This window comes from Zingiber officinale, chromosome 1A, assembly GCF_018446385.1.
Source record: "Zingiber officinale cultivar Zhangliang chromosome 1A, Zo_v1.1, whole genome shotgun sequence".
Taxonomy (NCBI): Eukaryota; Viridiplantae; Streptophyta; class Magnoliopsida; order Zingiberales; family Zingiberaceae; genus Zingiber; species Zingiber officinale.
Genome location: NC_055987.1, coordinates 141,446,510 through 141,470,249, shown reverse-complemented (window position 1 = coordinate 141,470,249; position 23,740 = coordinate 141,446,510). Strand labels below are relative to the sequence as shown.

At 40.2% G+C, this 23,740-nt stretch overlaps 3 protein-coding genes across 9 annotated transcripts; 1 reads left to right on the top strand and 2 right to left on the bottom strand.

Moving 5' to 3' along the window:
• Positions 1-7,764: 7,764 nt before the first annotated feature.
• On the top strand, positions 7,765-14,236 carry LOC122036317 (protein MALE DISCOVERER 2-like). Of its 3 annotated transcripts, none has more exons than XM_042595611.1 (9): positions 7,765-8,190; positions 8,322-8,457; positions 8,663-8,734; positions 10,942-11,085; positions 11,233-11,283; positions 12,144-12,550; positions 12,625-12,815; positions 12,892-13,024; positions 13,435-14,236. In XM_042595611.1, the coding sequence occupies exons 1-9, from the start codon at positions 8,106-8,108 to the stop codon at positions 13,998-14,000; spliced, it is 1,785 nt and encodes a 594-aa protein (XP_042451545.1). In that variant the 5' UTR covers positions 7,765-8,105; the 3' UTR covers positions 14,001-14,236. The 3 variants fall into 3 exon arrangements, with proteins under 3 accessions (XP_042451545.1, XP_042451553.1, XP_042451560.1); XM_042595619.1 differs by having other exon boundaries at positions 8,293-8,457; XM_042595626.1 differs by having other exon boundaries at positions 8,293-8,468.
• Positions 14,237-15,492: 1,256 nt separating this feature from the next.
• LOC122010453 (clathrin heavy chain 1-like) lies at positions 15,493-16,350 on the bottom strand. The gene is made up of 3 exons (XM_042566988.1): positions 16,194-16,350; positions 15,998-16,108; positions 15,493-15,906 (listed from the first exon to the last, which is right to left on the bottom strand). The coding sequence occupies exons 1-3, from the start codon at positions 16,233-16,235 to the stop codon at positions 15,745-15,747; spliced, it is 315 nt and encodes a 104-aa protein (XP_042422922.1). The 5' UTR covers positions 16,236-16,350; the 3' UTR covers positions 15,493-15,744.
• Positions 16,351-19,080: 2,730 nt separating this feature from the next.
• Positions 19,081-21,521, bottom strand: LOC122036295 (protein FAR1-RELATED SEQUENCE 9-like). Of its 5 annotated transcripts, XR_006127355.1 has the most exons (6): positions 20,366-21,521; positions 20,217-20,276; positions 20,039-20,134; positions 19,807-19,877; positions 19,606-19,677; positions 19,081-19,499 (listed from the first exon to the last, which is right to left on the bottom strand). XR_006127355.1 is itself a non-coding variant. In XM_042595596.1 (5 exons), exons 1-4 carry the CDS (start codon positions 21,449-21,451, stop codon positions 19,821-19,823), a joined length of 1,299 nt encoding a protein of 432 aa, XP_042451530.1. In that variant the 5' UTR covers positions 21,452-21,521; the 3' UTR covers positions 19,606-19,692; positions 19,807-19,820. The 5 variants fall into 5 exon arrangements, 3 of the variants coding, with proteins under 3 accessions (XP_042451530.1, XP_042451514.1, XP_042451522.1); XM_042595596.1 differs by lacking the exon at positions 19,081-19,499 and having other exon boundaries at positions 19,606-19,692; XM_042595588.1 differs by lacking the exon at positions 19,081-19,499 and having other exon boundaries at positions 19,612-19,731.
• Positions 21,522-23,740: the final 2,219 nt, after the last annotated feature.

Sequence of the window (23,740 nt, the reverse complement as noted above, 5' to 3'; positions counted from 1 at the left end):
ACGATTGCTTTGTCACATATCTCATCCACAAAGTCCAGCTCCAGAAGCCTCCGCTCGACGTTGTCTTCGCCATAGTGCTGTATTCGATTGGACTCAACTCCCACCTCTACCGGGACGATTGCCTCACCGCCGTATACGAGGTGGAACGGGGTTACACCCGTGCCTTCCTTAGGGGTTGTTCGGATTGTCCATAACACACCGGGGAGCTCATCCGGCCAGTTCCCTCCGATGTGGTCGAGCTGAACTCGCAAAATCCGCAAGATCTCCCGATTGGCGACTTCAGCTTGTTTGTTGCTCAGAGGGTACGCTACGGAGGTGAAGGTCTGCTGGATGCCATACTCCTCACACCACTCTTTGAGTTTCCATTCGGCGAACTGCCTACCATTGTCTGAGATGAGTCGACGCGGAATGCCGAACCGACAGATAATATGCTGCCAGATGAACTTTTGAACCATCTGCTTGGTTATTTTGGTCAGCAGCTCGACTTCGACCCACTTGGAGAAATAGTCCACCGCGACGAGCAAGAAATTTCGCTGCCCGATTGCCATGGGGAAGGATCCCACAATATCCATGCTCCATTGGTCGAACGAGGCACGACACAATGGAGGCGTTCATCTCTTCAGTCGGTCGGTGGGAAAGGTGGTGATACTTCTGGCAAGATAGATAGTTGGCTACTGTCCGAGCGACATCTTCCTATAGAGTCGGCCAGAAGTTCCCGGCCAGCAGGATCTTTCTTGCTAGTGACCGACCGCCCGGATGCCCTCCACAGGAGCCTTGGAGTATATAGTCGGCATCCTCTGATCCGACGCATTTAAGCAATGGCCTGGAGGAGGCCTTCTTGTAGAGCTAGTCCCCGACTAAGGTGAAGCGACCGACCCTTCTCCTCAATAAGCGAGCTTCCTCCCGATCGGAAGGCGAAGCTCCCGATTGTAGAAACTCTATTATGGTTGTTCTCCAATCGCTAGGGAAAGTGAGCCCCTCCATCCGATCGACGTGCGCCACCAAGGATACTTGCTTGATCGGTTGAGTAATGACGATCGGCGAGAGTGAGCTCGCCAATTTGGCCATCTCGTTCGCCGCTTGGTTCTCCGCTCGGGGGATCTTCTGGATGATTACCTCCTGAAAGTTTGCCTTCAGCTTTTCGAAAGCTTCGGCGTACAACTTGAGTCACGTGTTACTAATCTCGAATGCTCCAACCAGCTGCTAGGCGGCTAATGGAGAATCAGAGTGGATAAGAACTCTGCCCGTGCCGACGTGCCGAGCGGCTTGTAAGGCGGCTATAAGAGCCTCGTACTCGGCTTCATTGTTAGTTGTCCTGTACTCTAGCTGAACGGACAACTGCACCCGCTCTTCTTGTGGGGAGATAAGCAATATGCCGATCCTACTACCCTGCCTGGTGGACAACCCATCCACATATATTTTCCATACTGAGTCGGGCTCAGGGTTTTGCACCTCCGTGACAAAATCGGCTAAGGCTTGCACTTTGATGGTCGTTCGGGGATGATATTGGATATCAAACTCGCTGAGTTTCGTTGTCCATTTGATCAGCCGGTCGGATGCCTCTGGGTTAAGCAGGACTCTTCCCAAAGGGTTGTTGGTCATCACCACGATAGTGTGAATGAGGAAATAAGGGCGAAGCCTCCGAGCGGCGAGTACCGAGGCAAATGCGAGCTTCTCAAGACCGGTGTAGCGAGATTCATCATCCTTTAATATATGACTCAAGAAGTACACTGGCTGTTCTTCGTCGTTCTGTCGAACCAGCGCCGAGCCGACAGCGTGCTCAGTTGAAGACAGATAGATCCGAAGCGGTTCATCGGCAGTAGGCTTAGCTAGTACAGGTAGTGAGTTCAAATATACTTTGAGTTCCTCAAAGGCCCGATCACACTCCTCGTCCCACTAAAACTTGGTGGCTCGGTGCAAAATTTTGAAGAAGGGAAGACTTCGGTCGGACGACTTGGAGATGAATCACGACAATGCTGTTATCCACCTGGTAAGGCATTGCGCTTCCTTCAAGTTTCTTGGTGGTGACATATCTTGGAGTGCTTTTACCTTACTGAGGTTTGCCTCAATGCCCCGCTCGGTGACGATATACCCCAGGAAGCGTTCGCTTTTAGCGCCGAACAAACACTTCTGAGGATTTAACTTTATTCCGTACGTCCGAAGGGTCTGGCAAGTCTCCTTGATGTCTGCACAGAGATCGATAGCTCGGAGGGATTTAATTAATATGTCGTTGACATATACCTCCATGTTGCGGTCGATCTACCGCCGGAAGACTTTGTTCATCAACCGCTGGTAAGTGTCTCCTCATTCTTCAAGCCGAACGACATTACATTGTAGCAGTACGTACCGTCGGCGATGATAAAGCTGACTTTCTCTTGGTCTTCACGGGCGAGCGACACTTGATGATACCCCTGATATGCGTCCAACATGTATATCAGCTTGCACCCGACCGTGGAGTCTACCATCTGATCGATCCTGGGCAATGGATAGAAGTCCTTCGGGCATGCCTTGTTAAGATCTCGAAAGTCGATGCAGACTCTCCACTTGTTGCCCGGCTTGGAGACCAGCACCACATTGGCGAGCCAGCTCGGAAACTGAACCTCGCGTATATGGCCGACCTCCAGCAACTTCTCAATCTCCTCCCGGATGATCAGATTCTGTTCAGCGCTGAAATCTCTCTTCCTCTGCTTCACCGGCCGAGCATCCGGTCGGACGTGGAGTTCATGCTGCGCGACGCTCGGGGAAATGTCGGGCAGCTCATGCTTCGACCATGCAAAAACATCATAATTCTACTCGAGGCATCTGATCAGCTTGGTTTTCTGCTCGGCCTCCAGGTCAGATGCTATGAAGGTCGTTGTCTCTGCTCGGCCTGGATGTATCTGTACTTCTTCTTTCTCCTCATAAACCAAAGTAGAGGGCTTCTCGGTTATGGTGCTTACCTCCATCCAGGGTGTTTTCTGAGTGGACTTTGCCTCGGTCTTGACCATCTCGACATAGCATCTCCGAGCGGCCAGCTGATCTCCCTTTACTTCTTCAACTCGATCTTGTACCGAGAACTTAATCTTCTGGCAAAAGGTTGAAACGACTGCTCGAAATTCATTGAGGGTCGGACGACCCAAAATGACATTGTAGGCTGAGGGGGCATCTACTACGATGAAGTTGGTGACCCTTGTCCTCCGGAGTGGTTCCTCCCCGAGCGAGATGGCCATCTTGATCTGGACGATCAGCAAGACTTCATTGCCGGTGAACCCGTATAGAGGGGGTGTCATTGGCAACAGTTCACCTCTGTCAATTTGGAGCTAGTCGAACGCCTTCTTGAAAATGATGTTGACCAAGCTGCCTGTGTCAACGAATATACGGTGAATAGTGTAACTGACGATTACCGCTCGAATAATGAGTATGTTGTCATGCGGCACTTCAACTCCCTCGAGATCACGAGGACCGAAGCTGATCTCGGGTCCGCTGGCCTACTCCCAACTGCAGCCCACCGCATGGATTTCTAACCGTCGAGCGTGAGACTTCCTAGTTCGGTTGGAATCTCCGCCGGTCGGCCCGCTAGCTATGATGTTGATCTCCCCTCGAGTAGTATTGCTCCTGTTCTCCTCTTCCCGAACAGACGACCTGTTTCGCTCCTGCTCGACTCTTGCCGGCTCTGCGCTCCTCTGATGGGGTGGCCTCGGGGATCGCCTTGCTTCTTCTCATCGCTCAGAACGATGATACTTGTGTCGCCGGTCGGGAGAGGGGGATCGACGACGATAACTCCTAGGCGTCGGTTGGGAGATCGGATTGAACCCGCGACAGTTGCGGGTGTTGAGTTGCAGACTGATGGAACGAGTAGAACGAAGGGGTCCATACCTTCCCCTTGGGTCTCGGTCGCTTAGCGGCAACATGCTAGACGACATGCGACCTTGCTTTTTGGTGTGGAGGCACTCCTTCGACTCGTGGTCCTCTTAGCGGCTGCTGGCTGGGTGGCGACCGTCGTTCGGTCAGCGCCGATGGTTCGGATGGAGTCTCCTTCCTTCTGGTTGCTTGGGCTTCCTCCACGTTTATGTACTCATTGGCCTTTTTCAACATGTGGTCGTAGTTGCGGGGCAGCTTCCTGATGAGTGATCGGAAGAAGTCCCCGTCCACGAGCTCTTGCGTGAACGCGTTCATCATGGTCTCGGATGAGACCGAGGGGATATGCATCGCCATTTGATTGAAGCACTGGATGTAGGCTCGGAGAGTCTCTCTCGACCCTTGCTTCAAAGAAAACAGACTGACGCTTGTTTTCTGATAACGCCTGCTACTCGTGAAGTGGTGGAGAAAAGTCATTCGGAAGTCTTTGAAGCTTCGGATAGACTCGTCCGACAACCTTCTGAACCACCGTTGAGCCGAGCCGGAGAGCATAGTGAGGAAAACTCGACACTTGACTCCATCTGTGTACTGATGCAGAGTTGCGACGTTATCAAACTTACCGAGATGGTCATCCGGGTCGGTCGACCCGTTATATTCTCCGATCGCCAAGGGAGCGTAATGCCTTGGCAGGGGATCTTGTGGGATTACCTCGGAGAATTACCGATTAACCCGCTCGGGAGAAAGACCAACTCAGGGTGCTTTGCCCTTTCACGCGTCCCGAACGGGAGCTTCATCTGATGAAGATCCTTGGTTTTGATTTGCTTGCGTTATCTCAGAGGGCGTTTGAAACAATGCCTGATGAAACGGAATGGGCACGGGAGGAGCTTCTCCGGGAGTGTCGATCGGCATCTTGTTCTATCCCCATATGGAGAGTTGCTCCGGTCGGTCTTCTTGCGCCGCTTGGCCCCCAGAGGCCGACGTTGCTTGTTGCACTAGCCAATCGGCTAGCGTCTTTTGTTGCTGCTGCTCGACTATTTTTACCGCCCGTACTTGTATGAGCGCGTTGAGCTCCTCTTGCGTGAGCGTCACGGTGTGGAGGCGTCCAATTCTTCCATCTTCTCAGCTTGGATTCAGGTGCGTTTCCACAAACGACGCCAAATTTGATCCTGTCCGAGAGCGAGTAGACGGATGCTGGGGAGACAGTGCTCACGTTGATTGGGTGTCGACCGAAGATGACGTGAACCTCCGACGAGCTGAGCCTGCAACCACAAGTCGTTAGTGTCGAGCCAGGGAGGGGGTTCCTCGGCGATGACCCTCCGATGCTCAAGTCAATCATCGGCAGTAGGAGAATGAAGAATGAACTAGAGAAGAAAGGAGCAGCGTAACTATAGCTACAGTGATCCAAGCATAACTCCGTCGAAGTCTGGGGATCCTTATATAGGGCTCTCGAGAGGTGCGTGCACGCTTCCCAAGACCTGCACACTTCTCAAAGCATACCTGGAAGGGATGTGTCAGAAAAGCGTGCCTGACGCCATACCTTAACAGCCAGGCATATCCTTAATGTGACAGTGGAAGCTTCTATCGTACGACTATTTGTCTAACCATGCCGTCGACCACGCCGCTTGTCAATGACGATGATCCCCAGGAAGATATTACTAACTACTCCCTTTATCTGTTGTTGGGTCGAGCAGGAGAGCCGCTCAGCCAGTCGGTCGTTCGGGCGATGCAACGGCCGGGCCGAGCGCCCGCTCGACCGATGAGGTACTGCCGGCTATACCCCTTCGGGCGAAGAAGTCCTGCCTGTTGGGTCAAGGCTGCATCCACTGTTTGGCCGAGCGGGATGGGCGCTCGACCTTCGTGCCTCCCTGGTTGAGCTTCATGAGTGTCAGAAGCTCTGACCGAGCTGTCAAAGTGTCGGACCGACCACTCTTCCTGCTGACCATGGAGGTAATTCGCTCGATAGGATGCCCGCCTAACGTTGACCACTTTGACCTTCTGCTGACCGGGCCCTATCTTACCGCCGGATCAGTATCCAAATTGGATTTTTATAAAGTTTTAAAAAGTCATGTGATATTCAAACACGACTTTTTAAAACTCTATGAAAATCTTTTGGTATCCAAAATTTTAATAGATTTTCATGGATTCTTTTAGAATTCCTTGGATATAAATTTTAACCAATGAGAGCTCTCCAAAAATACTTGGTACAAGTTTAAATATAAAATAAAAAGTCTTCTCCTCACCCTTGAGATTTATATAGACTTCAAATCATTTTAACTTTTTACGAATAAGTCATTTCTCTTTTCGCTCCTCGATTTTGATTATTTCTCTGAGCCCCGTCCAGAGCCTACCAATATAATAGTACACAGTCCAACTTGACGCATATTCAACAAAGAATCTTCACCATCTTAATCAAATTTAACACTGTTTTCGATGTTATTCCTTCACCACCTTGATCATGTCGGTGGTCTACTATAGAGATTGCTTTAGGGGTGTGTTACCCTCTGTTATAAAACTAACCATACATATTTTTTTTTTTAACTTTATTATTATTTTTTTGAACTTTATTATTTTTATTTTTTTGAATTTTATGCTTTTCTCTATTTTTTTTTGTTTTTAAAATTTACGTTTTGCTTTTTGAAATTTATGTTTTTTTTAGTTTAGGTTTTTTTAGGCTTTTACTTTACGTTTTATGGTTTTTTTTAACTTTTACATTTTTTTTACTTTAGGTTTTTTTTTAAGTTTATGTTTTTTTCTTTACAATTTTTTTTTTGTAAGTTTATAATTTTTTTTAGTTTACCTTTTTTTTTAATTTATGTTTTTTTAGTTTACCATTTTTAAATTTTTCTTTAATTTTTTTAAAAGTTTACGGTCTTTTTTAAAATAAAATTTTTATTATAAAAAAATTGACTTGTGCCGGATTACATAATTTTTTACGTAAGGAGTGTCATTTTGATGAATTTCTAGTTGAACCAAATAATGAAGCTTCATCATCCTACCAGAACAAGTTCATGGTGTCGATTGCTTTGATCAATTATTTGATACTCAAGAACAACAACGAGCAAATGTATGCATGGAGAGATACAGCAGCGTATCGAATGTGGAGCCATGTTTATCATATTGACAATAACGAAATGAATTTTTCTTTCTCATAAATCCACAAGTTTCCATGAAAAAGTTTATAAATGTCTGTAAAAATCTTACAAAAAAGTTTATAGAATTTCATAGAATTCTTTTCATAACTACGCAAGATTTTATACAAGTCAATAAAAATCAATCAACTCCACAAAAGTCTATCATAAAAAAAAGTCAATGAAAATCATTCAATCTCTTGATTGAATACACCCTCTAAATTTGACTTATCAAAGCAAATGAATGTTTGAATCTGGCCCGTTTAGATTCGGAATGGGTGAGATATCCAATTAAACGAGATGACTTTGAGTGAGTTTAATTATAGATACTAATCCCGTTACGGACAAGGAATTGAATAAATAAGTTACTATGTAAAGCAAACAATGTATGACAATTCTTGTCTACCATGAAATTTGAATGATGAAGATGAACTTGTCCAATATAATTGAGAGGAAGAATCATTTTTTATTTTTTATTTTTATACTTTTTCATTATCCAACTTCGTTCCAATTGCCAATGAAAATCTCCTTGGCCTCGTTCAAGTTTCATCTGTATTCCTTCCTCTACAGCAACTAAAAACAACAATAAAAAAACAAACTTATTGGTTAAGCAAATTAGCCTTAAACATTCGAAGTCAAAGTGTAATTCCATCACAATCCGCAACATGGGCGACTAAGTCGACCCTTTAGAGAATATATTTTTTTTTCTTTAAAAAAAAGGTTAAATAATAAATTAAGTTTGAAGAAAACACGTGGATTGCATAAAGTCGACTCTTTTTATTGTGAATTAATTAGCAGATGAGCAGAACAGCGCAGCCGACGGCAACAGATAACATTTTAATTGCGGCGTCAAGGGGAAGATCAAATGAGACTTTGCGCTTGATCGGTCCGAAAATGCCAATGGGAACTTTGCGAGGTCGCGTCCACTACCTTCCAATGCCGCGTGCCGACCTTTTCATCCGCCTAAGCCTCCTCGTTCCCTTAATTTCTTGCTTGTTTTCGGCGGCATTTTGCGTGTGCTGAATCGAAGGTGAATTTGAGGCTTTTAGCCCTCCTCTTGGATCTCTATTCTTGATCCTCGCGATCTAGTCGGAGGTGCTGCTTAGGGCGAGAAAGAGGCTGAAAAAGGAGCCGCCTTGGATGGATAAGTGGATGCTCTGTGGGATCTCCGTCTTGCTGTTGATTTTTTCGGATTTGGAGCTTTGCACTTCTCTCAATGAAGAAGGTACCTTTTTTTTTTTTGTTATATACACTGGCGATTTGGTTCTAAGGTCACTGAGATGGAGTTGGATTCGGAGTTTGCTTCTGTCATTTGATTTTTGGGAAGGTCTTCGCTTGATGATTTGGAACGTGTAGGAAGGGCTCTCCTGGCGTTTAGAAGGAGGATAGAGGCGGATCCTTATGGTGCTTTATCGAATTGGGATGAAGGCGCTTGCGATCCTTGCTTGTGGTTTGGCGTGGAGTGCTCTGATGATGGGGAAGTCGAGGTTTTGTAAGTCACTGGTATTCGTTAGAATAGAATACTTGCTCTTAATTTAATTTATGCTGATTTTTCACAATCGTTCCGATTTAGACTAAACATTTTGATGATCCCAGTGAAATGGCTTCTTTCTTTAATGATTAAGAAGTGCATTGATCTACCAACTTGACAATTTTGATGTTGTGTCATCATTCTGAAGGGAGTGTCGTTTTTGCAGGAAACTGAGGGATCTTAATCTAAAGGGGACGCTTGCGCCTGAAATTGGGATGCTCAGCCACATCAGAACAATGTAATCATCTGACAGATACTTTTTGACTCTAGCCTGTCATCACTTCTTCATCTCCTCCTCCTATTATTATTTTTATTCATTGCAATTATTGCTAAATAATGTGCTTACAATCATACTATTTTGCAAGTATTTTCCTATTTATTTTTACTCTATAGTACTTGCAGTTTGATGCCTCTTGTGTTAGAAAATTATATCTTGGTAGTCAAACGACTTCTTCTCTAGCAGTATTAACCACATAGACCAAAATATTAAACACAGTCAGTGACGTTAAGTAACCAAGATAGGTGGAAGATTATTGTAGAAGTAATATTTATATGAATTCGTTTTGGCAACTATTGGAGTAAAAATAATTAAAAAACATTTTAAACTCAACCATCTAATTGCAATAGTCTTAGTTAAAGTATAAATTTAAGTAAAAAAACAATTAAATGAGTAAATTCATCTCAACATATTTTAACAACAAATGTTGAACCAGGTACCATTGAACTTGGGGCGACTAGCCCGGTCCTACGGAAGTTTTCCATCGGCCACTAGGGTAAATCGGGAAGCGCTCGTGACGGCCGGCCTAGAAGCCCAGTTGCGCGCCCCATTTGGAGGAAAAATCCCTACAAATGCGTTGTAGCTGGGGATTGAACCACGGGTGTCTGGGTGACAATTGACGCCCTTCCGTTGCATCGTAGCCCTAGGGGCATCTCAACATATTTTAACACATGTTGTAATGTGTTATCAATAATAGTTTATTGCAATAAAAATTTAATTCAATTGACTATCGAATGAGTATATTTTTAATTTTAGAAGTGGTATATTTTATAACTTATTTCTCTAAAACTTTAATTAAATAATTTTAATTGATATAAACTTAAATTTGGAAGTAAATAAACTAAGTAGATGAAGACTATAGGAGGAAAGCTTATTTGAATTCATCTTGATAAGCTTAGGATTGTATTGGTGCATGCCAAGCGTTGGGACAACACAACATCAAAATTGTACCATTATGATTAGAGATCTAAATTGGCACACCACGCCCATGAGATTTTAAACCTTGGTTGAATTTAACAGGACTATTAATCAATGGGAAGGGTAGTTACCCTCCACATATAGGATCATAGCATGATTACTACTAGAGTAAACTCCTTATTGTGAAAATATATACTCTAACATGCTTTTGAATCTGGAGCTAGATGTTGATTGATGATCATCGATCACACAAAAAGGAAGGTTACATGTGCAAAAATAAAACATAGTCATCACAACAGTTGAGGGGTTTGGATGGTGTGGTGCCTTGGATTCAAGTCAACAATGTGATCCAATCTTCAAAAGAATAGAATTTCCTTAACTTCCCCTGAAACTAAAAATACATAGAATCAAAGTTTGCAAACTAATGGCGATATTATATATGATGAAATAAAGATTATTTTGACCCATTTTTGTAGAATCATAAATCGTAACATAATAACTAACAGATATTATTTAGACCCCCCGGCAATAGTGTAGTGGCAAGACGCTTTCTCAGTTTCCAGCATCTAAGGATCCTAACTTTGGCGAATTAACAGATAAATTTTCCTTAATGGGCAGTTGACCTAAGAATGTTGGGCTGATGGACTGTCCTGCTGCGAGTGCTTCCTAATTTACCTAGGTGACCAATGGAAAACTTCCGTGGGGCCAGGTTGGTTATCCCCAAGATCAGTAAGCTGGATACCTAGTGCCAACTTAAAAAAAAAATCATAACATATTAACTAACAGGCAAATACTCCATGAAAGGCGTAGAGTATCTTGTAACACTTCCCATATTAGTAAGCCTGATAAACTTCTAATTCATCATTTCATAGTAAATTGCAGCAGATAGCATGTCCTAATTCCTATCATAGTGAAAAAATTACATGGTTTACATTGTTCACAGAATCACAGGAATAGATTAAAAGTGTATGCGATTAGAGAGAAATCTTGGGATAACCACTAATATAATTGTGCTCTGACATAATGAACTGGTGCTCTATTATGAATTGGCTGTGCTGCATATTTACTGTTAGTTAATCTTTCTAGAAAATTCTGTATTCTTCTTGACCAGTCTTGCTATATTGTGTGGGACTATCTTACTTTCCTAAATTTATAAAACTATTATAGCCTTACACCAAGAAAGTCAGGTCTTAGTTCTCAAATAGTGGCCATTGTTTCATAGTTTCTCCAACTCATCTATTTTCGTGCAGCATTTTACATAATAACTCCTTCTCTGGAGTAATTCCTGGAGAGTTTGGGAGATTGGAGAATTTGGAGTTATTGGATTTGGGTCACAACAATCTTAGTGGGCCACTACCTTCTGAATTTGGAAAAATGTCATCCCTAAAACTTCTGTAAGTTCCAGACTCAACATAATTTACTGTAGTTTTTTTAAAATTATTTTTTGGTAGTAAATCTGTGATCATTACCATGGTGACATACAATTCACTTGAAAACAACATATTTTCTTGTTACCTATCTGATGGCAACATGGTCTGCAGGATACAAATTGATGAAATGCTGGTTTCATCAAATAGGCAACGAGTTACAAGGTAATACCACTCAACCATAAAATTTGTTATGTAAAGTATGCAGCACTAAATTTCATTGTGGCTTATGAATCACTGCTATTGTACTATCTTTGTAAACTAATTCTTGTGCACTTTGCAAGGTTTCTATGTTTCGTGTCTCTTGAGTTTTCTTACATTAACATTTGGGTTAATTGGTAAAGTTAGCTTATCTTTTGTTTTATGTATCTCACACAAACTTTTCTTTTTGAACAGTTCTAACATGTATTTGTTAACCTTGTAATTGATATAGTTCCCCTTTGACTTTCTGTTAACTTTGTTATTTGTTGTCTGAGCTGACCATCAAATGATCCCATGGTTTAATTAGATTATATCCCTGCATCGTGTCACTGTCCTCTAATAGAATAGATCACAAATATTTTCAATTTATGATATTTGTTTTTTAGTCAATTTTTGTTGTTGTAATATAGCATCAATATCCCAATATCCATAGATAAAGCTGATGGTGTATGTAGCGTATCACCATAGTGGCAATGCTAGTTTTTTAAAGATTCACTTGCCATTGTTAAGATCTCTTAAAGTTTTATTATTTGCTACCAAATGTTTTCATGATATCAACTATCCCATTGTTCTTGTTTTGTCATTAATTTTGCTGACTACTTTGTTGCCAAGTATGAAATAAACAAATATCCCTTGATCTGCAACACAATGAACATGCTAAACTATTTGTAAGCTGTTTATGGATTTTCTTCTGCAACTAATTTTGCCCAAGAAACAGGATAACATTGGGAACCAAAATTAAAATAATTATGATATGTAAAACAGATGTTCTTAGGTTTAGCTTTTATATTTGGCTTTATGATAGTCATTTGTATTGTTTACAGGAAAATTGAAAATACAACTATGAGGAGGCTTCTTTTTTTCCGTTTTGTATCTTCTTTTTCAAGTCAGAATGCTGCATCACAATCTCAGAATCCACCTGCCTCTCCAAATAGTGATTCTCCTGCACAATCCCCATCATCTCCCTCCCCATCCCCATCACAATCAGTGTCCCCATCTGCAATACCACTGCTGATTGATCCACCAAATAACAGCCCACTGCCAGCACTTGCAACTGAAGGTCCAACAAACCATCGTAATTTGGTTGTTCCTTTAGTAATTGGTGGATTACTACTGTCCATCATTTCCATAGCTACTACATATTTCCTTTGTTATCGTGCCCAGAAGGCTGCCTCTGTGATGCCATGGGCCACTGGATTAAGTGGGAAACTGCAGAAGGCATTTATTACAGGCATGCTTAGTTTGAAAGATTGATATTATTTATTATTATCGTATTGTATTCATAATTATTTGTATTGACGACAGGTGTGCCTTTGCTTAGACGTTCAGAACTTGAAACAGCTTGTGAGCATTTCAGCAACATAATTGGTTCTTTGTCAAATTGTACATTATGCAAAGGGACACTTTCTAGTGGAACTGAAATAGCAGTGACATCTACTGTTCTCACTTCAGCTGAAAATTGGTCAGACCAAAATGAAATTCACTTTAGGAATAAGGTATCTTCCCATCTTACTTTTCTGATGACAGTCATTTTGTTAGTAACATGTTCCTGAGTAATTCTTTTTGTTCCAGATATCTACGTTGTCAAAAGTGAATCACAAGAACTTCATGAACCTCATTGGTTATTGCAAGGAAGAAGAGCTTTTTACTAGGATGATGGTGTTTGAGTATGCTTCAAATGGGACGCTTTTTGAGCATTTACACAGTGAGTATCAAAATTTACTTTAGTTGATATCTCAATGGTTACACTCTTAACTCCATAAATTGAGTGTAGACTGGTCATGGATGTTGACGGGCAAACTAGAAGAGGGTGAATTGCATCTTGACCTACATATACAAATTATGCTTTCTCTTGCACTTTTGCAAGGCCAAAAAACTACTTAGTATTTTCTCTGGTGAAAGTGTTTTTATTCATGTTAGAGTTAACACAATAGAATAGAATAAATAATAAACAGAGAAGATGAAACAAGGTTATCAAAGGAGGGGAGAACATTAAACTTTCTTCATTAAAGTATATTTTCAGTCTATTAACTTCAGTCCGTTTAAATTATATCTGATCGCTTGAAATTTTTTTAGCTGTGCTGATGTTGTATGGTTTCTATAAATAATTTACAGTCAAAGAAGTGGAACAGCTGGAGTGGTCTGCACGGTTACGTGTGATTATGGGAATTGCTTATTGCCTACAGCACATGGAGCAGTTGAATCCTCCGCTAGTCATTAGAAGTTTGAGTTCCTCATCCATCTACCTGACTGAAGACTGTGCAGCAAAGATCTCGGATCTTGAATTTTGGGACGATGAAAAAACCGTGGAGCCAACTTCTGAAAGTTCAAAGCAAGAGAAGATCACGTACAAGTTTGGAATTATACTGCTGGAGATCATTTCCGGAAGGCTTCCATTTTCAGAAGATGATGGTCTCCTTGTGCTCTGGGCTTCAAGCTATTTGAATGGGAAAAGACCTCTCATGGACATGGTGGACAATACTCTCACCCCCATCCATGACAAAGATATTACCGAGCTGGCAGACGTGATACGATCCTGCATAAATGCATCGCCTGAGAATAGACTGACAATGACTGAGGTAGCTGAACGCTTGAGGATTATCACATCTATTACACCAGAGGAAGCTTACCCAAAACTGTCACCATTGTGGTGGGCTGAGCTAGAAATCATATCTCAGTAGGATACGAATTCATAAGTTGACAAAAGCTGGAATAACAATTCTGTTTCTTTGTTCAATTGTTTAATTTTTTTTCTGAAAAAATAGTGTGCGATTGAAAGAATGTCAATTAGTTTGGATTATTATGTTTGAAAATTGTAGATAGAGGATTCTACATCTGAAGCCTCAAAGATAATGTCGACATTTCAAAATCACATGTTGACCTCAACTTTTTAAACAATTCTAATTTAATTTCCTTATGGATTTCAGTTAATTAGGAGGAGTTAATTTGCCTGTGTTCAGGTAGTTTATCGGCATGTTTTAAAAAAGCACTAGCCTTTTTCATTAGTAATCTTTTGTTGAAAATAATCTCTCTGTTCATTTAGAGCACGATTTATTCTATTTCACTTCTATCGAGTACAAAATTTGAGGGTGTGTTTACTGGAGACAAATAAGAAAAGAGGAAAGTAATGAGTAAATGAAACAGATTGCTGATGGTTTCAACTTTAGATTATTGCATTTAAACTAAGAATAATTAGACATGTTGCCCCGTTGAACTTGTGATTCTTCTGCAGCCTGATAAGTGATAAATGAGCAAAATGTTTGTAAAATAAAGATAGTTGCTGCAGCTTCAGATGCCAACTTCATATTTTGTCTTGGAATATTAGAGAGGAACAGGCTCATCAATGGCCGCTAGTGATGGATTTAGCTTTTCAACACAAAAATGTTGCTTGATTTCTTTGTCGCAGTGAACCTTACCGTTTGCAATGTTCAACGATCCAATTTAGGTGTCTTCACATTCATTGTGCAGTGAAAGCTCAGAATTACAGAATTAGCTTTGAGTAGTTGCTGATCTCCAATGGAAATGGTGGTGCTGGTCACCTATCAAGCAAGCAACCTGTGGCGTGAGCGCTGGAATGGCTGAACGAAAGGGACAAGGCTTGGCAGATGGTGCCGGATGTTCATAGGTTGGAATGTTGCAGTCACATGGTTCATCCTGCTTGCCTTCATTTTCACCACTGAGGATGACGGAAAACCAGCTTCTAGTTTGTGAATTTGCCATTCACAGGGAGGGGAAGCTTACAGTTTGGAAGAACAGTTGAGGATCAGAGAATGGGTGAGAAACCTTGATGATTCTAACGGCAAAAGACAAAGCACTCGCCCCTCCAACACCCCTACCAGTCTGTCCCATTACCAACATGATAAATCACAATTACTAGGGAGGCGGGACAAGGATGATTCTAACTAGTAACCTTGATGATTCTAACAACTAGATTCTGTGGTCGCGATGAGAGACATCACATTCCAGATCCTTGATATGTATTCAAAAACCCTATACAATTGATTAAACTGGTAATCCCAATTGATGAATAACACCTGAACAAAATTAATCGAACAATTTTGCAGTATTAATCAATTTACATTTTCTTTCTCTAGATGGATGGACAAAATCAGCAGGGACAGCAAGCAATAAAGACAAATCGTAATCAGAGCTGGAAATCCAATTGAAACCGAATGAAAAGAAAACAATAGTTTACTCTGCGTGAAGAGATCCTATACAAAATACAGCAACCACTCCATATAACGATCATACAAAAGCCTGAGTTTAGACTCAATCGCAGTCAATCACTGCTTCAAGAAAGAATAAGAAATGCATGAAAACACTAACATCAACAGCAAAAGACTTCGACTGCTGATTTCATCAACACCCTCCCAACATCTACAAGTACATTCTAACTTCCGAGTTTACAAGGTGTCACCAAAATCCTCAGTAACTCCCCATAGCAGGCATGCCAAATGGTGGCATGGGAGGCATTCCCATAGCTCCCATTGGTGGAACTGGTGGGGGTCCGTAAGCTCCACCCATGGCTGGACCTCCCATACCAGGCGGGGCTGGCAATGCAAGAGGCAGCAATTGTGCGTACATATTCTGCAGGTAAATCATACCCAATTTTATTTAACCGTGATGCACGACGACATGGGCAAAACATAAACCAGGAACAAATAGGAAGGTTAGGTACCTGTTGTGCAACCAAATCCTTCTCTTCCTTTTCTTTAGTTTTCTCCTCATTTTGTGCCTCAATCTTATGTTTTATGAGCTCATCAACTTTACTAGTATACTCACGAATAAACTGAAAAGACAACACAGTATAATTATACATATATTGAAAGAAAATCTCTCAATACATGACAAACAAAAAGGACAAAACAAATCACCTGTAGCAAGTATGGGAAAGCAAAATCAATCATATTGTTCATCCAGGCAAGTTCAAGAGCAACATCAGGACGGATCAAGTCATAACAAATGAAGAGGCTAGAAGCAAAGCATTCTTTCTTTCCCTGTGACAAAAAAAAACAAGAAATCCATCAGCTGCGTCTTCTAGACAATAAATAAAAAGATTGAAAAAAATGTATTTTCTCTTGGGTATGTAATACAAACTTTTTACAGCTGCAAAAGGAGAAAAAATCACTTGACATAATAGCAACAAAAAATAAGAAACCATGTAGGGAAACATGCTTTGAGGGCCAAAGAACAATTCTTACAATAGAGGCCTTTTTACAGAATAAAATCCATCTCGAACTTTTTGCAAGTAACCACAGCCTTATAACTATGGATTTTACAACGTTCTGACAGTTTGTGCCAACGAAAGCTTGTTTTCTATTTTACTGTCTTTGCTTGAATTCCTAACTATTTAATTGTTTGAGTTCTGCATATGCCAATTTTAGTTGAATGTTGTTGATTAATTCCCTACATGATACAAACATGTACAAATTACTCTTTACAAAAACAAAATATAACTGACATTGTTTGAAACATTTTACATCTTTATATTGTGCTATTATATATTATGGATTGTCATATGATATTGGAATGTGGTTGTAACAGTGATTAGCCTGATATATATGTATCTGTGTATATTCTGTGTTTGTGTGTTTGTTGCATGCACATGAAAGTAGGATTGAATGCTACGCAAGAGTAACTGTTTAACTGTTTGTTGTAACATATTCTAATACTTTGAAGTTATACTGTTGATTTGAGTTTAACTGTTAATTGCTTATGCATAATATAGGTTTCACCTTTAATGTTGATATTGAAGTTATAAGAACATCAACATCAAGTAACTCTGATGATTGGAAATAATTTGTATTCAGATTGCAGCACTGAATTCAAATTCAACATCAAGTTCCAATTTGTACTCAACATCAAGTAACTCATTGTTTACAACTTTGAATTATAACTTTGAGCTTATTTATTTTTTAAAATTTATTTAGCATACAATCTATGAACATTAAAAAATATTTGAACTTAAGTAATTCTTGTTTGCTTAATAGGTTGGTATTTCATGGCATCATCAAGTTACAACTCCATCGACAATACAAAATTTGAATATGTACCATGCAGGGATTGCGGACAAAGAACAGTGGTTTGTGTTTCTAGATCGAGCAAAAATCCCGGAAGAAGGTATTATCGATGTGGGCAGCATGGCTGGCAAAAGTGGGTGGTAACCGATACTTTTTCTGATGAAGACAACAGTGAAATATGCCGTGGAAGGTTAGGAAAAATTGAGTCAAGGTTAGGTAGTGAACCCATTGCTTCTCGTGAGCATAATCTAGGAAATTCAAATGTACCATCAGTGGTTTGGATATTAGTTATAGTGAATCTGACTCTTTTGGCCGTTTACCTTATTACTTTGTTGGTTCGGTCTTGTTAATTAGTGTTGAGTAATGTTGTTATTGTAATATGACAGATTAACTGTTTGTAAGAACCAGCTGAAGGCTAATTGATTTATTAGTTCAGGTGGTTAATTAGTGTTGACTAATGTTGGTATTGTAATGTCATAGGATAATTAGTTCTTTTGTTAAGATGGATGTTGTGGAACTTGTTATATAATGGTTTGGAAATTTTATAATGATTTATTCTGTATTGTTGTTCTTTCGGTATTTTATTCTCATCTCTGTAATGTTCATCAAGGGTTGATTGGTTCGCTTGTGTTGCAATGGTTGCTTTTGATGTCCGTGTGATGCTTGGTGCCAACGGTTTTGTTTGATATAAGCTTGTGTTGCAATGGTTGTTTGCTCAATCACAGCTCAAGGGTCAACAGACTTGGAAGCATCAAGTTGAACAAACTCTCTTACAGAATCAAAACTGTCGTACGGCAAGCTCTTCAAGGGACTTTGGTTTCGTTATCGGATCTAGTAGCCTCCTCAAGGGACTTTGTCTACCTTTACTATTCCTGGTTATTTGATCTCCATGGGAATTGTACAGAAAAGAGATCAACTCGAATAGTTCTTCCGATGAGCCAGCCTTCAAACTAGAACTCCTGCTCATCTTATTTGCTCCAGTGCTATTTGCTCAGTGCTAGATGGATAAACTGTCGACTTCTTCCCTGCTGAAGCAATTGCTTTGGCTTCAAATTTTCTTGGTTTCTGGGTGGTACAGGACTCAAGTTTCTCACAAGAACTCATGAGAAAATAACCCTCATGTTATTCAATTTGCTGTAACTTCTAACCAAAAAAATTCTGAAGTTGATAGTAGAAAACATAAAACACAGACTTAGCTGATCGGAGAGGGCCGTTGGTATTGGATCGGTCTGCAGACCGATCCAGTGATACTGTGGGTATTGGATCGGTCTGCAGACCGATCCAGTAATACTGTGGTTAGCTGATCGGTCTAGTGACCGATCAGTAACCAAACAGTAGTGTTCTGTGAGTTATCTGATCGGTCTGTAGACCGATCAGATGGGATTCAGATAACAATAGGGGATCGGTCTGTGGACCGATCCCTGATCGATCCACAGACCGATCAGAAGTCTCCCAGACCGATCAGGACATATCCTGATCGGTCCAGAGGGCTATGGATCGGTCTGCTGACCGATCCACAACATGATCAAAGGTCCTCAGGAGACTTTAAGGAAGGGAAGATAAGAAAGGTTACGAAAACTCAATTGACGTCCTCAAAAATACTATTAAAAGAAGACAAATGAATACTCCATTCTTCTCTTCTTCTAAAAAACATGATCAGTAGCTTAACCATGCAAAAAGAAAATTAAGAGAGGAGGAAGTAGCTTAATCTGAAGACAAGACAATAGGGGCAAAAACATGCTGCATCAAGAAGTCCATTAGTTCTGCGATGGTCCAAATTATATAACATAACATAGAATCAATAATGTGCATCTTTAACATCTTTAACATCAGCTGGGTTGAACTTCAGGCCAAGCTAATATAACATCTTTAACATCATGTAACATTGACCTTGTGTTCAAACAAATAATAAAAACATCTCCATTGTCAATAAGAGGACAAATACTAAAAACATTGACCAGAATTTTTCAAGCAAGATGTCTGGAAGACCAGTGAAGATGCTGATAGCTCAAGAGATGTCAACAGACATAAAGTCTAAGAAGAAACCACTCAGTGTTGTTGCTCGATTGATGGGTCTTGATGATGAACTAAAACCTCAGCCATGCCCAGAAGATAGCCAAAATAAGTCCCAATAACTTGTTCCTTCTCAGTCTCATCAAGCTGATCATCGAAAAGAACAAGATGGTGCAAATGAAGTTTGGCATAAATCAACTCAAAAGAGGGGAAGCTGTGAAGGTAATCAGAACGAGATAAAAATAGTACTTGCCTGTTCACAAAGCTGGATGTTCTCAGTTCAAACAGAGATTTATTTCTAAAATTTCTTAATGAACCAAACTCCCTGTTCACAAAGCAACTAAACAATAGATTAGTTGGAACCTAAAGTATTTGGAACCTGTCAAGAAAGGAAATCATATCAATAAATTAACTAGTATTTCAGGTGCACATATAAATAGACATAGGCACATACGAGATCGTTACTGTCTAAGGAGAGGAATCCGCACGAGGTGGTCTAGCAAATTGCACAAATGGGGATTGCACCTATAACAGTAAACAACTGTAAACTATTAGGAAGCCGAAACAACAATGTAGGTCAAATTTGCTCAGAAAGTTCATACAGATTGAAACAACAAGATTTAGACAGATATTATACATTTCATTCAGACTTAAAGAAACTTGTGATAACTAAGATGTATATATACCTGAGAAAGTTGTGATGCCAATAATGGTGGAAATTGAGTCTCAGTCATATTGAAACTACCAACAGAGCTACCAATTGTTGGCACATAATTTATAGGCTAAAACAAAAAAATAAAATACATTCTTAGATAGTTATAACATAAACTATCTTAGATTAACATAAGTAAAACAAATACCAACTTGGTGAATGATCCGGTCACATTGTACGCTGCCCACGGTGGAAATACTTTGATCTACACCCTGTGTTATAAAAAAATAGAATGATTTTAGTTACAACAAATAATACCAAATAAACAAAATTTGCGAAGTTAAAGAATAGAAACTATTACAATTGTTGAAGCTTGGTTTGTTTTCCTCGTTGCTTTTCTTTTCCTTGAAAGCTTCTCTAACCCACCTTTCAACCTCTTACCTGACACCGTTTTTTTCTTCATTTTAATCCCTTTTACTCCAGTAGAGTTCCCTTCACCATAATCAAATTCCCTGGATGCTTGGCTCACATTTAATTGTTGGACATTTGATTCATTAACTTGTAATTTATCATCCACTATCTTACACAAGCTCAACATAGCATCTTTAACAAACATGTAGGTATCATCCCTTTCTGCTGCCTTGGTAACCAATTGAACATTCAACCCACACAACTCTTTGTAACGCATGTTTTGAAGTACTTTTGGATCCAAACTAGCATTGTTGGCCATTGAATCATTTACTCCAAAATATCCAATTTTTGCTTTTCTTGTCCACCTTTTCAATACATAATCACTTGGGATCTTCATGATATTATTCCACGTAAATATTTTCAGAATATGAGAACACAAAATCCCAGCAAATTCAAATTTTCTACAGCTACACTCAATCTTTTCACACTTCTTATCAAGTGTAACTATATGATGGTTTTTCTTTTTGTGAGGAGTAACTTTATATTTTGCAAATGTATCAACATCCTCACAAATTTCAAGATTAGAATCATGAGATAAGCACCACTCCTGTTGAAAACACTTGTATACCTCAGGAGTATAAATTTCACTAGCATGCTTTAAAATCTCAATTGGAAACATTAAATAGGGAACAGTTGTATTTGATTTGAAATCAGCTTTTAATTCCTCATATCGACGATCATCAAGAAGCCTTTGGAAGTGGCTGAAAAAGTCTAAAAACTTGTGTTTATAAGTGACATATTTTTTCACAATACTATTCATGCTCTCACTTCTTTGGGTTGTAGTCATATCTGCACAAAACATTTTTCGTCCATATACTAAAGCCCATTTTTCCTTGATGTTGTACATGCGCCTCAACCAATCATTGTCTTCAAGTGCATACTTGGCTAACATCATGTTCCATGCTGAAATAAAATCTTCCTCTTCATCAAAATCATATATACATGAGGCAAAATCTTTAGCAAAATCTCTAAACATAGAAAAAACTCCATTCAAATGTATGGCAGCATTTTGATAAATATGCCAAATGCACAAACGATGATGTGTTTCAGGCCATCCGGAAGCTAACGCCTTAGCCATTGCTGCATCTTGATCTGTAAGAATAGTAGTTGGCTTTTTCTCACCCATAGCTCTAGTTAATGTATCAAATAACCACTCAAAAGTCAAACTGGTTTCATCATATAATAAAGCGGCACCAAATAGTATGGATTGTTTATGATGATTAACGCCTACAAACAATGCAATTGGTCGACCTTCATTGTTCTTTCCGTAGGTTGTGTCAAAGCAAACAACATCTCCAAAATTTGCATAATCGGCTCTCATCTTAGCATCGGACCAAAAATATTAGTAATCAAATCATCTTCATCAACTTGGATAGCATAAAAAAATTAGGATCCTCGAATTGCATTTTGCAGATATTCCAATACACCCCTGATCCCCAACTCTCATATTTATTGTTCTTTTCGATCGCAAGTAGTTTTTATAATCTTGAGGAATAAATCCTAAATTCTCCCTCCCACCTACTTGCCTCACCATAAGATCATGAGATGATTTTGGGGATTCCCACATCACTTGCCATCTCAATCAGATCGCTGCAGAAGAAGATATATTCCTATGACTTCAGAGGTGCGTTTTATTTGGACTTGAGAGATAATGATTATGCTCTTTAACAAACTGTACCACAGTAAACTTGCTTTTTTCCGATTACAAATCTTCATTTTAGCCTCACAACCAAACCTTGTTTCATCACGACTTGCTTTGACATAAAGATCTCGTTTGTCTTTTCCTCTTTTACCTTGGGCACAACAATAAAAGACCCTATCAAGTAATTTACCCGATTCATCCTTGTGGATTCTACCTCTCCTTACACCAAATCCAACCTTTTTAGAATATGCCAAATAAAATTGATATGCATCTTCTTCTGTTTCAAATTCCAATCCTAGTTGTGGTATATCCAAATCGGTTTCAATGTTCAAGCCTATACAAGCAAACAAACAAAGCAAGATGGGTAAAAGGAAAATTTGATATACTGAAGCTCAATACATTCTCAATATGATTTCTATTACCTTCATTAATATCATCAAAGTCAACTTCACACATATCCTCGTTTGAAACAAAATTCAAACGACGACAACTTGTAGATTCACCCTCCATGATAATTTCTTTGATCCTGTTAATAAATTCCAATCCTTAATTTGCTACTGATCATTCACATAACCAAGATCAGAATTTCAAATCTGTTCTTATAACTTCAACATGAACATTAAAGAAATAAGCTTATTTATAACTTCAAAGTTCCAACAAAATTTAATGGTTTCTATTCAATTACTTTTGCAAAACAAGGGATTGGTCAAGGCTAATTATAAGAATTGGTGATACTGCTAATTTACTTGCACGCCATTTATCATTCCTGAATTTGAAAAAGGAGATGAAACTACTTGTTACTATGACCTTGCAGCAACCAAAGTACAAAACTGATAGAGACAAAAACAGAAGAGCATCAAACGAATGGAACTAACCTCAAGATTACATGGAAAGGTGAAGATAATAGAGAGTATAAGTAAATCAGAAACAAAACATTCAAACGAATGTTACATAAGAACTAACCTCAAGATTACATGGAAAGGTGAAGATAATAATAGAAGAGCATCAATTTTCTGTAACATAAGATGGCATTGAAGGTCTTACATTTGATTGGAACTAATTCCAATGAATCCTATGAACCAATAGACTAGTTGGTCTCTTTAAAGTCAACTTTCAGAGACCAGAATTACTCACGTTTGTTGGAGGCCGAACTTGTTCACACCAGCAAATGGGAAATCAGCCCTAACGGCGGAAGAGCTTGGGGCGTCGCCGGTCGCGGGCAGGGTTGTGCCTCGGAAGAGCTTGTGTCGTCGCCGCCGGAGGATCCCGGTTGGTTTCTGCGTGAGTCGCGGAACCAAAAGGCCGCAGGGGGCTGTCACTTCGTCGCCGACGCTAGAGGTGGGCGTCGGGGAGGGGCCAGGGTCTGCGACGGATCTGGTCGCCGGCGGAGCGCGGAGGTGGAAGAATCGCGAGAAGTTAGGGCTGCAAGCAAATGGGCGCGTTTCTGCGGGAGTGTTGTTTCCACGTGCACGCGCATTGCACGTGATAGCTTTTTAACCGGAGTTTGTGGTCCAGGGGTGGTCCAGGGTTCCCTGGTCCAGAGGATCCGAACTGGTTTTTGAGAAGGCATGACTTACAACCAAATCTCTTGTACGATGACGAGGCCTTCTTTTCTTAAAGCAA